This window comes from Engraulis encrasicolus, chromosome 16, assembly GCF_034702125.1.
Source record: "Engraulis encrasicolus isolate BLACKSEA-1 chromosome 16, IST_EnEncr_1.0, whole genome shotgun sequence".
Lineage (NCBI taxonomy): Eukaryota > Metazoa > Chordata > Actinopteri > Clupeiformes > Engraulidae > Engraulis > Engraulis encrasicolus.
The window spans coordinates 19,595,104-19,609,359 of record NC_085872.1 but is presented as its reverse complement, the minus strand read 5'-3'; the positions used below and the strand labels follow the sequence as shown (position 1 = coordinate 19,609,359).

General features: G+C 41.5%; 2 protein-coding genes across 3 annotated transcripts in view; both read left to right on the top strand.

The window, feature by feature from the left end:
- The window catches only part of si:ch211-106n13.3 (vWFA and Collagen domain-containing protein), an 83,805-nt gene extending 77,687 nt beyond the window's left edge, over positions 1 to 6,118 (top strand). Inside the window, exons 27-29 of the mRNA XM_063219919.1 lie at positions 455 to 646; positions 3,008 to 3,085; positions 4,526 to 6,118. Coding sequence (XP_063075989.1) covers positions 455 to 646; positions 3,008 to 3,085; positions 4,526 to 4,710 — 455 coding nt within the window. The 3' untranslated portion in view covers positions 4,711 to 6,118. The remainder of the gene's footprint in view (positions 1 to 454; positions 647 to 3,007; positions 3,086 to 4,525) is intronic.
- A 316-nt stretch (positions 6,119 to 6,434) lies between these two features.
- LOC134466369 (C-C chemokine receptor type 3-like) lies at positions 6,435 to 8,913 on the top strand. Of its 2 annotated transcripts, none has more exons than XM_063220262.1 (2): positions 6,435 to 6,623; positions 6,789 to 8,913. In XM_063220262.1, the coding sequence occupies exon 2, from the start codon at positions 6,797 to 6,799 to the stop codon at positions 7,877 to 7,879; it is 1,083 nt and encodes a 360-aa protein (XP_063076332.1). In that variant the 5' UTR covers positions 6,435 to 6,623; positions 6,789 to 6,796; the 3' UTR covers positions 7,880 to 8,913. The 2 variants fall into 2 exon arrangements, with proteins under 2 accessions (XP_063076332.1, XP_063076333.1); XM_063220263.1 differs by lacking the exon at positions 6,435 to 6,623 and having other exon boundaries at positions 6,787 to 6,865; positions 6,979 to 8,913.
- Positions 8,914 to 14,256: the final 5,343 nt, after the last annotated feature.

Genomic DNA, 14,256 nt, shown 5'->3' with positions numbered 1-14,256 from the left:
GAAATGCACCCCTGCTATGTTGGCCAAGCTGCTTTTCAAGAGCAGAACAAAGCAAAACAAAAGAAAACAGAGCCAAGTATGTATGTTGAGGTCAGATTGAAATGTGTTTGCAAGCATTTAATTCAATTAAACATATTACTGACCGACACTGGGTTTCATAACAATTGGGGCCTTAAACTTTTTGACACTGCAAATATGTAGATAATAATGTTTATGACAATGACTATGTCCTGGCATGGCGTAAAGAGAGAAACATAATTTAAATGACCTTGTATGACCTGTGCATATGAAGAAACTGACAATAAAAACTGACTTGACTTGACAACAAAAGCAGCAATACTTCTACTCCTACTACTACCACTAATACTACTACTACTAATAATAAGAAGAATACTACTAATACTAATACTAATACTACTACTACTAATAATAATAATATTTTTTATCTCCTCAGACCAGCTTCCCCAGTACATAGCCATGCTAGGGTCCCGTAGCTGTCGCAACTGTGAGTCGACCCAGGGGCCACCAGGAGAGCCAGGCCCCGCTGGCCCCAAGGGCCCCGACGGCAGCCCAGGGTACCCTGGCCGACCCGGCACTCAGGGCTACCCCGGCACGCCCGGACGCAGAGGAGCGCCAGGGCTCAAAGGTGAGAGATGGATGGACAGAAGAGTTTTAACCCTGGGAAAGAAAGGAGTCACCGGAGCATCTTCAGATGTGGAAGTTTACTTGTTTTGTTTGGCAATTGACTCTGAAGAAGACGTGAGAACGTCGAAACGTCAATCTCGGCACTTGCCCAATAAAACAAGTAAACTTCCGCATCTGAAGATGCTCCGGTGACTCGTTTCTTTCCCTGCATCTACCAGTCCTTTCCCGTGACGCACCAGATTGTGAAGTACAGGAGCGTGCAAGATATCTCTCTTTTCCATGAGTTTTAACCCTGCTTTGAGGAGTATATAGAGGGAATCTGCACAGTTAAAATCCTTTTTTTGTTGTTATTCTATTCCATGGCTGAATAGGGTGATGGCTCGACTGTTGTCATTGACTTTGTAGGTCCCCTTTGAACGGCTGTGTGATGTGTGCTTAGAATTTTGGGCACATTTTGATTTCCCCTTATGATGTCATAGTAAGGACTCACGATTAAAAAGAATCAAAATGCTTTAGTATGTGTGTGCGGGTGTGCGTGTGTGCGTGTGTGTGTCCAGTCCAGTCCAGGTGAGGTGGCAGATGTTACATTCAGCTCTGTGGAAAAGGCACTGTGATGTCATAGATGTGGAAATCTTGAAACAAGATGTTCTTGAGATGGCATCATTGAAATATTCCAAAGATGCATTATGACGCTGGTGCATGGTCAGGGCCAGTGACGCGAACGAGAATCATTGCTATCTGTTGTCAACACTCAGAGGAAGGACAGTGGAGACAAGACGATACAGACATTGTCTTGTTGTGGCATGAGAACTGCATATCACAAACTGCGCAATTCTCTGTCCATCTTTCGTCCACGGCAAAGCAAAGTCCGCCTTCAGTTGACTTCTCTGACCCCGTTATCCCCTGTGTCCCAGTTAAAACGTATGAAGCAGTCATCTAAGCACACTACCGTATGTTGTCTCTTGTCAGCCGTGTTGCAGTGAAACAGAATAAACGTGTATTCCTTCTCCACTACGTTTTAACTTTGACCACATTACATCTCTGAAAATTCTGTGATACCGATTGGCTCGGCTCGGCGGAAAAGGATACAGCTGAGTGGAGGGCGGGGCTTAGTTACCATCAAGGGGCATTAGTCTATTTTATGTTTCAGTACTAAGGGGGTGTTGGCAGGCTTATGATGAGGTGAAAGGGGCGTTGGGAGGCTTATGGTGAGTTCAAGGGGGCGTTTGTTCAAAAAAGGTTGAGAACCCCTGCGATAAAGAGAGCCTCAGGACGCTGGTAATGCACTGTCACAAATACTCAGAATACAGAACTTAAGCCATCCTGCAAAGTCATCATGCAGTGATGAAATTTCAGTAGGTACTGTATGTATTTTAGTGTAACGAACATAGCAGCACATAAATATAACTTAGTTGTAACAATTTGGAGTGTGCTCACTGTTACACCTGATGAAGGTGTAATCCGAAACGTTGGTCTAATTAGAAAAGTATTGTCTGAAGTTCTGAGAGTGTGCGGGCAACTGCTTTTCCATCCAGTTTGCAGTTCACCATATCTTGACACCATTGTGTGTGTGTGTGTGTGTGCGTGTGTGCGTGTGTGCGTGTGTGTGTGTGTGTGTGTGTGTGTGTGTGTGTGTGTGTGTGTGTGTTTGTATGTGTGAGAGAGAGAGAGAGAGAGCGTGTGTGAGTTTGTGTGTGTGTGTGTGTGTGTGTGTGTGTGTGTGTGTGTGTGTGTGTGTGTGTGTGTGTGTGTGTGTGTGTGTGTGTGTGTGTGTGTGTGTGTGTGTGTGTGTGTGCGTGCGCGCGTGTGTGTGGAGAGAGAGGGGCGGGGTGGCGGGGTGGTGCGGGGGCTTCAGGGGGCATTCTGAGAAAACAGGCTGCTGCCACTTCTTAGATGTTGAGATGTGAGAAATTGATCTCGAAACCAACATGTGAAACCTGTTTCCTGTCTAACACAATCACGAATGCTATTCTGCACATACCCCACCAGACAAAAGACTAAAATCCGCTTGGCCACAAACCTTACCAGTGATGCCATACAGAGAGGTAGAAAGACAGAAGCACATGCAGATAGGCAGATTGATCTGATCGATTGATTGATTGATTGATTGATTGATTGATTGATTGATTGATTGATTGATTGATTGATTGATTGCATCTGCACTTCTTGGTCTGTATGTTTCCTGCGCACTTTTTATCTGCTAATGATGTTGACTATGATTATGTCCTCAATTGCAAGTCGCTTTGGTTAAAGAGCATCTGCCAAATGCAGTGTAATGTAATGTATTGTTTAATTGACTGATTTAATTGGATGACTGATTAGAGAGTGGTTGTTGAAGTGCTGTAATGATGGTCTTGTGCAGGTGACATTGGGCCAGCCGGCATGAAGGGGTCGAAAGGCGACGGGGAGGTCGGCATGACAGGCCCACCTGGCCCTGCAGGTAAGTCTGCTCACTGCTGTTGTATCTGAATGAACCGTCAATGTGTATTGTGTCTGTGAAGATTCTCATTCATCCAGGTCATGTTTATTCAAGTAGCTGTGAGCAAATGGACTTCTTCTTTGAGTCTTGCATGTTATAATATATCATATAATATGATAAAAAAAAAAAAATGAGAATGAATTCTCAGACTAAGGCACTCCAAATTAAAATGTCTTTATTAATCTGACAAGTCCTACATGGACATATTAAAAACATGGCCCACGTGTAGAGTGCCTTCTTCAGAGCAATAAAACAAAAGAACAGAGTAGTGCATTTGTTAGGGGTGTGATATATGATATAATCATATGATATACAGTGAGTCCAATATGTATTTGATCCCTTGCTGATTTTGTTGGTTTGCCTATTAACAATGACATGATCAGTCAATTAAAGGGGTATGCCACTATTTTGGGGCTTACTACAGTTAAAATGGTTGGCTCGGGTTTATAAAGGCGGTAAAGTGTCTTATTGTTCATGTTAAGCATTGTCTTGCTTTAAGACAAGTTAAAAGAGGGAATATGTCGCTAAGCTAGTGAAAGTCAATGGATCCGTGCAGCAAAAAAGGCAAAGTACTTTGTGGCAAAGCCCTAGTTGTCTAGCTGAGCAGAGAGGTCAAATACATATTGGACTCACTGTATATATCATATGATATAATAATCGGGGCAGCCGTGGTGTAATGGTTAGGGACTGTAGATCAGAGGGTTGCAGGTTCAGTCCCCACCCTTACCATACCAACCCCTCCCTTCCTCCCTCCATGGCTGAAATGCCCTTGAGCAAGCCACCAAAGTTTACCCCACATTACTCCAGGGACTGTAACCAATACCCTGTATCCAAGATATCTGTAAGTCGCTTTGGATAAAAAGGTCAGTGTAATGTAGTGCAGTGGTTCCCAACCTATGGGTCGGGACCCGACTTATGGATCGCCAAAGATCCACAGAGGGTCGCAGGGCCCTCTTGATTTTAAAGGGTTTAATTTAAAATATAGCCCATGTTGAATAAATGACAAAGCATTTACTAATGTATGCATAGAAACCAGTAAGTGCTACATTAAACATTTACTGTATTCTGTATTCGACCAAAGACAAATTGAGGAATAAAATAACTAAAATGAGTTTTTGTAAGAATCAGAGGGCATCTTGAGACCTCCCGTACAGGCGCTCGCGCGGTTGGATCACCAAAGCTTACCATAGAAAAAAACATGGGTCCCTGAAGAAAAAGGTTGGGAACTACTGATGTGGTGTAATGTAATATATAATATGACCCCACATTGCTCCAGGGACTGTAACCAACACCTTGTATCCAAATATCTGTAAGTCGCTTTGGATAAAAAACGTCAACTAAGTGTAATGTAGTGTAATGTAATGTAATGTAATGTTATGTATATAATCATCTCTTGTGCAGGTCTGCAAGGGCCGCGTGGAAGCGATGGCCAGGGCTACCCAGGGCCGCCAGGGGAGCCAGGCAAGTCGGGAGTGCCGGGTATGCCGGGCAAGCGGGGAGCCCCAGGGGACACGGGCGTCTGCGACCCCTCCTCCTGCTACCAGGCCTACAGACAGGACAGCTACAGCAAAGGACCCAACTTCTGAACACAACAGAAACCCACATCCTCTCAGAGCGCCTGAACTGACCAGTGCCAGAGAGAGAGAGAGAGAGAGAGAGAGAGAGAGAGAGAGAGAGAGAGAGAGAGATCTCCCTCACAATCAGAGTGGAGCGTCCTTTCATCCGCTCTCCTTGAAACGACAACAGACATCATACGCATGTGGTCGGGACTTTATAAATTACTGCAGAATTACCTCTGGCCTTACTGTCAAACATGGGGACGGGTCACGTGACTGAGATTCAGATACAGTAGACGAGGCGTCTTTTGGTCTCAACAAACTGCTGAAAGCCTACAGACCTCCACAGCACAGTCAAAGCATTGGCATTGTATAGCATAAATTGAGGTCTTTCTCTGGGGAATGCATTGGAAAAACACAGCACAGATAAGATCCTATGAGAGCGACATTCACCACAAGTACGCCAAACTGATCCATTGTTTGTATGTTTATTACGTTTTTTTTTTATTGTTTCTACTCACACCGTTGAACAGACAACCTCACCAGTGTTCAAGATTCTGATATTTCTGGTTCCTGTATGTTCCTATCTTTTTTCAGAAAGTGTGCTCAACTCCCAGCTGATTCTCACAAGGTCTTTGTGTGCGTGTGAACAGCAACGTTCATATTTAGTAGAAAAGTCGCACTCTCTGGTGTTATTGTTGTATTTTATTCTAGTGGGTTAGCATGACAGACAGATATTTCGGCCTAAGCCTTCTTCAGCATCGCAGACCCACTAGAAAAATATACTAGAATCACACCCGAGAGTGTGGCTTTTCTCATGTATGTTCCCATGCAGACAGAAAAAAAATGCACTTCGTCGCCTGCAAGTCCTGCTACCTCTTTGTTCGATGTGAGTCAAAACATGCAGTATTTAACCACATACCACGTCTACTAAAGGATAGGGAAGATGGTGTCTGTGAAAAACAAACGCTGGTCTGACTTTTTGGGGAACAAAATTAGTCATTATTATGACTCATAATGCTGAGCTTAAAGGCCAGCATGGTGTTTTGAAGCAATGCCGATTATATGGTGCTTTATTAAATCAGACTGGGTTTGCAAGCATTGCATGCTATGTCTATGTGCGATTTTCTTTCTCTTTAAGACTACTAAACATTGTATTGCTGTCCCCGACTCTTCAGTCCCTCAAGTACTCCAAACACTTTCCCTGTTAATTAATCTAGTAGATATTTTCACACTTTAAAAATTCTGTTGTTGCACACTCTGATGACGCCTACTTTCTATCTATTCATAAACCAAAGGAAGACTTTTGGCCTATGGAGTATGACTGTGTGTTTTTTGTATTTTCTTTTTTTATTGTTGTTTTTAAATACATCATTATTGCATTTTTTTGTTTTCATGCAGAAAGTTTTGATTATATGAGCAGTGTCTTATTTCTAACTCATCCATTAAAGATTTTGTCTCTTTTTTATATATCTCCTTGAGTCAGAGTGTTTTTTTGCTTGGAGGATGTAGTAGGCTATATCACTCTCTGGCATATCCGTGTAGTGTTCATGGCGTTTGCAGAGACGATCTATATGCATAATGGAGAATCTTTGGTGTTTGCATGCCTGTGTAGTAGTATTCTCACTTTTCAGTTCCTAGTAAGCAAGAGAGCCTTGTCATTGGTGGATTGTGAAGCTTGCCTTCTTGGTATCAGTAGCAGGATGTCACAGTTATATCCCTGACTGCAGCACAGTGCGCATCTCACACTAAGACAGGGCAGAGAGAGAGAGAGAGTGTGCTCTATCTGACCTGAGGAGCAGCCTATAGATCAGGTCAGACATCGGAACACCTGCACTGGAACAATAACACTGAAACAATTACATTGGAATATCAGCATTGGAATCAGAACATCTACATCACAACATTTGATCACCTTTTCATCACTGGAAACTTGCACACAGGTAATGTGATGAGTTTAGATTTACAGTACGTATTTAAATGAATTGCACTGCACTCGTGATTAAAAGGTGCCAAGCAAAGAACTTGCAGTACGTAAAAGTAAAGGGTTAATTTTTAGATTTATTTTCAGAGCATCTTTTAAACATCTCTTTTTATCAATCATTTAGGTCTACATATGAATGACACGATGGATGAAGAAAACTACCTATTGTTTCTGGAGTTTTATGAAAATAATGACACAGAGGTAACCCCAGATTACGTTATTGATCATGTAGTGAAATTGTGTCAGAAGACAGATGTAACAGAGTTTGGTGCTAGATACCTCCCTCCATTTTACTATATCAACTTTCTGATCAGTGTGCTGGGAAACGGCCTGGTACTCTACATCATCTACAAGTATGAGAAGCTGTCCACAGTCACCAACATCTTCTTACTCAACTTGGTCATCTCCGACCTGCTGTTCGCCTGCAGCCTCCCCTTTGAGGCTGTCTACCACGCCTCCGAGTGGATCTTTGGACTGGCCATGTGCAAGCTGGTGCGCAGCCTCTTCTCCGTGGGCTTCTACAGCTCCATCCTCTTCCTCACGCTCATGACCTTCGACCGCTACCTGGCCGTGGTGCACGCCGTCACGGCCGCCAAGCAGAGGCGGAAGGCCTACGCCATCAGCTCCTCCGTGGTGGTGTGGGTGGTCAGCTTGGCATCCAGCGTCAAAGAGCTGATTCTGCACACCACCAGCAAAGACCCAAAAAATGGAGAGATGTGTGAGGAGTTTGGCTATAAGAAAGACACGCTGGACAACTGGCAGCTGTTTGGATACTACCAGCAGTTCTTCCTCTTCTTCCTCGTTCCTCTGGCCATTGTGCTGTACTGCTATGTGAGGATCACGGTGCGGATCATGGACACGCGCATGAAGGAGAAGTGCAGGGCGGTGAAGCTGATCTTTGTCATCGTGCTGACCTTCTTCATCTGCTGGACCCCCTACAACATCGTCATCCTCCTCAAAGCCCTGGAGATGTCCTCCATCACCACAGCAGAGTGTCCCTCAGACGCTCTGGACTACGCTCACTTCATCACGCGCAACCTGGCCTTCCTCTACTGCTGCATCTGCCCCGTCTTCTACACGTTTGTAGGCAAGAAGTTCCAGAACCACTTCAGGAGAATGCTGGCCCGACACATGCCCTGCCTGAAGATCACCCTCCTTGAAAGCCAGAGCAGCAGAACCACTTCGCACAAGAGTCCATTCACAACCGACTATTGAAAGAGATATGTCCAAGACAAGTCCCAAAGTTCATTTATGAGCAGCTGAAAGGCCAGATCAACTAGACTCAGGTTAACCAGAGTCCTGTTAGCAGGTTTACCACGTCCTGTGGGTTAACAAGGCCTAGTGTAGTACTGAACCAGCTTCTTAGTGTAGGCCCCTGATGAACATGTTTCAGCTTTGTTTTGAAACGGTATATTATGGTGCTTCTTTCTTGTACACTCCTTGCCTTAGGAGTTGAGTGGTTGCTGTTTTTGCTTGTTGGCACAGAGGTGAGTGCCTCTGGCCTTTGTTAGTGGCTGCCCATGGTGTGAAGTGATTTCACATAGATATTGTCACTGTCCAGCAAAAATATTGTAACTCCACTTTCTATTGTTTCTTTTACATAGAACATAGCGTATTATTTTTTTTAAATAATAGTACAAGAGGGTTTTTTTCATGTTTTTTTTGCCAGACAGCCAGCAACAATATGCTGAGTTCCTCTTTAATGCACAAACATGTATTATGCAATGTAATATGCAATGCTTACTCTGCATGTGTACTGTCAGTAAGGCGTTTGCTTTGCTTTGTAGCATGATAATGAGGAGTTGAGGCCCTGCCGTGGCAAACCGGTAGGGCACTCATCTACCATGCGGCTGACCTGGGTTTGGTTCCCGGCCCGTGTCCTTTGCCGGCCCTTGCCCGTCTCTCTCTCCCCACTCACTTCCTGTCACCACCTTCACTGTCCTGTCATGAATAAAGACCAAAAAATATCTTTGATAATGATGAGTTGTAGCATGATAATGATGTAGCAATGCCCATGAAGCACTTACTAGGGATTTTTTTTATGCTGTAATGTCCAAAATGTTCATAAATCCTTGTTTTTTTGTGATGAAGTCCTTACTTGGCAAGTATGCCGGATGTGTGTTTTTTTAAATGGATGTATGTCTTTTTTTGTTGGATGTATTTTCAAATACATACACTTTTTATAAAATGATTGTTGGATGCGTTTTCGCATAGATGTCCGTCTTTTTTTAAATAAAAGTATTGAATTATGAGTACATTTGTTACAAATATTACAATAAAAATGTAAAGAAAAAATCAATTGCACTGTTTTGAGAAGAGCTCAGTGGCGATTCCAGGATGTTTCTGACACAGGAGCCAAGGAAAAGTCCAAATCCTACATTCTGGGGCCAAGTACAAGTTCATATTCATACAAAACATTACAAGCCATTACTAATAATTTATTCATATTGTGTACCTTTCATAAAGAACAAAATGCATTAAACTTGCTAGCTTGTTAGATTCTTTGCATGAGCTGTCAGTGGCCCTACTCTCAAGTTTGTAAATCAGTGCACACACATGACAACAGCACTGCAAATTCCCAGAGGTATTTTAATATCCTACATCAGTGGTTTTCAAAGTGGGGGCCGGGACCCCTGGGGGGTGCAAAGCAATGCCAGGGGGGCCGCGGCAGGTTGGCAGAAAAAACATCGCAAAATAAAATGAAAAATTTAATAAGTTGAATACCTTAAGTAGCTAAAATGAACCAAAAATAAGCCAAACAATCCCAGTGGAATCAGTTTCTTCTGTTGGCCTACCATGTTAATATGTCTATCATGCTTTCTGTAGTACTTAAATGGGTTGAGGAATGCACCAACTTCATCGAGTTGTGAAACCGGGTGCACAGGAAAAAAAATAGAGTCGCATGGCCCATGTCAAGGGGGCCTTGGCTGGAATCTACTGGTATATGTGGGGCCTTGAAGGTGGAGAATGCGCGCACATCAGTGGTACAGGTGCTGGACAAAATAGAGAAACTGAAATAAATGATAGAAATCCGCAACACTGTTAATGATCCCAGTGATTTATTTGCACGACGTTTCGGACATTCGTCCTTTTTCAAGTGCAATGTCCGAAACGTTGTGCAAATAAATCACTGGGAGCATTAACAGTGTTGCGGACTTCTATCATTTATTTCATATGTGGGGCCTTGCCATGGCAAAGTTTGGGAACCCCTGTCCTACATATTAGTGTGACATTTCTTCCAAATACAAAAGCGAGATTGAGACTCTCCAGGGGCTCAAGATGAACTTCTTAATTCAACATTCTTAGGTTTTCTTTTCCTGTACATTAAGTTTTGGTCCGAATTGAACCATCTGGCCAGGGCTGTAACCAGACATTTTCAAAATACCAAGGTCAAATACGGCGTGCTGTGTAGGCTACATACTGTACATTAAAATGCTTCAAACACTTCAGTCAAACTCTTCAGTTTGTTTTCATTTATCACTGCCTTGAGGATAAATAGATGTGGCGTATATAGACTGAATTTATCAATGTTGATCATATATCAGTTTTCATCAATAGATACATTTTACATTACTGAACAAAATACAGAGGACATGTCCTCTATGTCCTCAATGGTAGTTATGGCCATGCATCTGGCGGACCTGATCAGGCCCCTTTGGGGGACTTATTTATGACACCTGGGCTATTCAGACCATTGTGGCTTTGTTGACCACCACTGGATGGCCCCATTGTCCCTTTACTCAGATGCTGTTCCACTGTTTGTGGACAGGCATTATGGGATTATGGATAAGGGACACACTGGTATCCTAATAAAAAACTGGTTTCGGGTGCAGGTTCAAAAAAGTCAATCCATAAATAATGAAGAAAAAACGCACACCGTTGAACTCCCCCCATTTTTGTCATTTTTTATGTCATTTTTAATGCGTGATGTGGCCCGAAACGTCACACATTAAAAATGGCTTAAATTGGAGTTCATCTGTGTGCGGTTTTTGTCCATTATTAATGGACACACTGGACCTCTAAATTGCCTCTTTTCCACTACCGTTTTTCGGGTAGGCCTACAGCTGAACACAGCGCGACTCTATCTCTACTTGGGTAGATGACGGATAGGCAGCAAAAAACATTTTTTTCACAAAACATTGTTTATGAGGGAAAAAAGTATATGTCTACGTAGTGCAGCAATTAATCTTTCAAAAAATCCAAGTGGTCACAATGTTGGTCTATTCATTGATTATTTATTTACGTTGATAAAGCAATTTGCTGAAAATATGTCCTTTGGTGTGACGTTAAGAAATAAATATATTAAGTAATGTAGAAATGGCTTGATGGAGTTTTACGAACATTGTTACACTCTTCATATTTATTGCAATTTTTTAAAGTCTTAATTTAATGAGAAATTACCATTTAACTATTTTTTTCCCCATTAGACGTGAGATTATTAGAAACCTTCGAGGAAAAACAGGGATATCTTTCCTTTAAATGTTCAAAATTGTCCGAATTTATACTAACTTTTCAGGGACGATAATTTGTTCTTCCCTAATGCAATATTCAGTGTTTATCAAACATATTGTTTAGCTCAAACAAATATTTGAGCGTTTAAAACATGTCACACCTTAGGACATTCATGTCACGCTAAAGGACAGAAATGCAAAACTGAGCCAGAAACAAATATATCAACATGATTATTTTGTCTTTTGATCATAATATAATGTTGTAGTCAATATGGACCTACACTTTACACTTATAAGTCTTTGAATCGTCGATTATCAGCCTATCGTAACTCTTAATGACAGCCATGCGGTCATTGAATGTAACCTGCAGAGCTCATAAGACTCATACTGAAGGGTGACCTTGGCATGACCATCACACTTTTGTAGGTATGCTATGACTGTCACACCATTGAACCTGTAGTGTGTAGTGGCCAGTGCCTGTTTGGTATCTCAAGCTGGACAGCACATTTATGCTGTATATTAAGCTCTCCACAGCATACTTTATTCATCTACTCCTCTATATACTCTCTCACTGATCTTTCCTTCACTGTTACCGTTATATTTTATGGTTTCAAAGCACCATTAATGACATTTTATATCATTTGACAGTATTTAAAATCAACAGCTAATATTCATCAACAATGCATCAAAGTATAAATTCCAAAGGCCAATAAAGGAATAGGTAATTTGAATACACAATATTTATCTAGTCAAACAACAAAACAAAAAAAATCTGTACTACCAGTTGTTTTAAAAGCTATTTCTCAAATATCTAGTCCATTGGTGTGACCTGTTTTGTCCTTTGGTGTGATACTCCAAAGTGTCACACCATAGGACTTTTATCATCACACCATAGGACTTTTACCATCACACCATAGGACTTTTGAGCTTTTGAGTTAATTTAAAGCCATGTCGTTGCCAACTGAAATACAATTTCACCTTTAGTAAGATGCATTTTCATACATCTACATAAGAAAAAAATATGAAAAATATACACTATTGTCAAAATGTATTTTATGGCTGTCACACCAAAGGACTACAAAACTAATACATCTTGTGGTAGCAAAACATAATTGATTGACTGAAGAACTCTGGGAGAAAATTCTAAAATCCACCCTTGCCATTGGCTTCTTAAGGGTCTAAAGTCACAATTTATGTACCGCTGGAGTTTCAACAATAGATAATTATCCACAGAATTAACCAAAAAAATGATGTCACACCACAGGACATTATTTTCTGCGACAAAGTTTCATAAGTCCATACGGTCTCATAAAAACAGGAAAAAAATTAAGCATTGCCACTTGCTAAAATAGACACCTTGAAAAACATGCCAGAGTTGTTTAGACAAATGACTGAGCTTTGATTATTTATTTAAAAATGTTATAATATAGAGAACCAGGCTTGCCTCAGTCACACCATAGGACAAATGTGACATTTGACTCAAAATTAAGTATACTTATTTAAGCTCTGGATTTATTACACATTACTTTTTCACAACAACAACATTAGTTTAATCATTTAAAGTATTGACAATTTTGAAAGCATGAATTTACTTCATTTTAAGAGCCTGCGACAGCAAAATTTACACGTTACGTCATCTACCCACTTATTGCTTTTCAAATAGGCACGACACAGCTCAATCGTCAAGCAAAAAGTGGCGGCCGAGTTGCGCTGTGTCAAGCTGTAGACCTGCCAGAAAACCGGCAGTGGAAAAGAGGCAAATGTGGACAACACATGATAAATTTCAACTATTAGTATATGTGGGTTTAGCTGCTTCAATCCTTGCAGGTTGTGACTTCTTCATTCTTCAGCTTGGAGAGTCCTGACAGTGGTGTAGCCTAGTCTATGTAGAACGCAGGTATACGGATTATACCCACTTCAAAATTTCAGGGATTTCAGTATACCCACTTAAAATTGATTGATCCATTATTTAGAATAGCACAAATATATACAGTATACCCACTTCAAAAAATGCTCAAGTATACAGTATACCCACCATAAAAAGTAGACTACACCACTGAGTCCTGAGCAGGGTTTGACATTGGCAGCTTGAAGAAGTCACAACCTGCAAGGATTGAAGCAGCTTATAGATATATAGATTTTCTATGGGACCCTCTATCTTAGCAAAAGCACATGTTGGAAAAACTCAGCTGTGGTTGGTGATAATTTACCACTAACCACTTAAAGAGTTTTTTTATTTCTGGGATATGATGGCATACATATCACATATTTGCATCTTTTTTTCATTTTTACATGAATCAAAAGAAATATCTTCATGGTTTGTATTAGTCTGGATTATTTTTATATAAGCTATGTTAATATCACTGCTCTTCTTGATTTACTACCTCTTCATCATCAGAGATTGCATTTCTAATGGTAAATTGGGGGAAACTAGCAAGTAAAAAGTAAAAAGGCTGGATTGTTCGCCTAGTTTACTAAGCTAGAGGGTCCCATAGAAAATCCTCAGACAGCACTCAATATCAGTCCAGAGAGAGAGAGAGAGAGAGAGAGAGAGAGAGAGAGGGAGGAAGAGAGAGAGACATAGAGAGAGAGAGGGAGAGAGCACTTTCTCACATGAACCCTGGACAATTGGTGCCTTCTTGGCAGCCTCCAGAGCTGGTGTGTGAATGTGGGAATGTGTATGTGAAAGCAGGTTGAGTGAGCTATCGTTGTTATATTGTGCTATACAAATACATTTTCATTGATTGATTGATTGATTGATTGATTGATTGATTGATTGATTGATTGATAAATACACACCTGTGCACAATTTCAACACGTATACAGAATGCCAATACACACAAAACTGGTGGCGAATGCTTGGCTGCAGCTCCTCTGATGTTGGAGAGCTGGCAGTGACCATAGGTAGCCTGCAGATGGCGCCAGTCAGCTGTCTCAGCTCAGACCTGTATGTCTATAATACAATCAGTGGAGCAAGGACCGCCTAGGGGCCACGAGGGGATGCTGGGGCGCATCATTAGTACAGTTGAGAACTAAAGGAAATTCCAGAAGTGTTTGCCTTATTCAGTGTAGCTCAAAACCAAAAGAGTAATCCAGCTGGTTTTATACGAGTACATCATTGACTAGTCTTGTTTTGTCAGA

Excerpts from the sequence above, each read along its gene's own strand:
- LOC134466369 (XM_063220262.1), top strand. The coding sequence starts at position 6,797 with ATGAATGACACGATGGATGAAGAAAACTACCTATTGTTTCTGGAGTTT.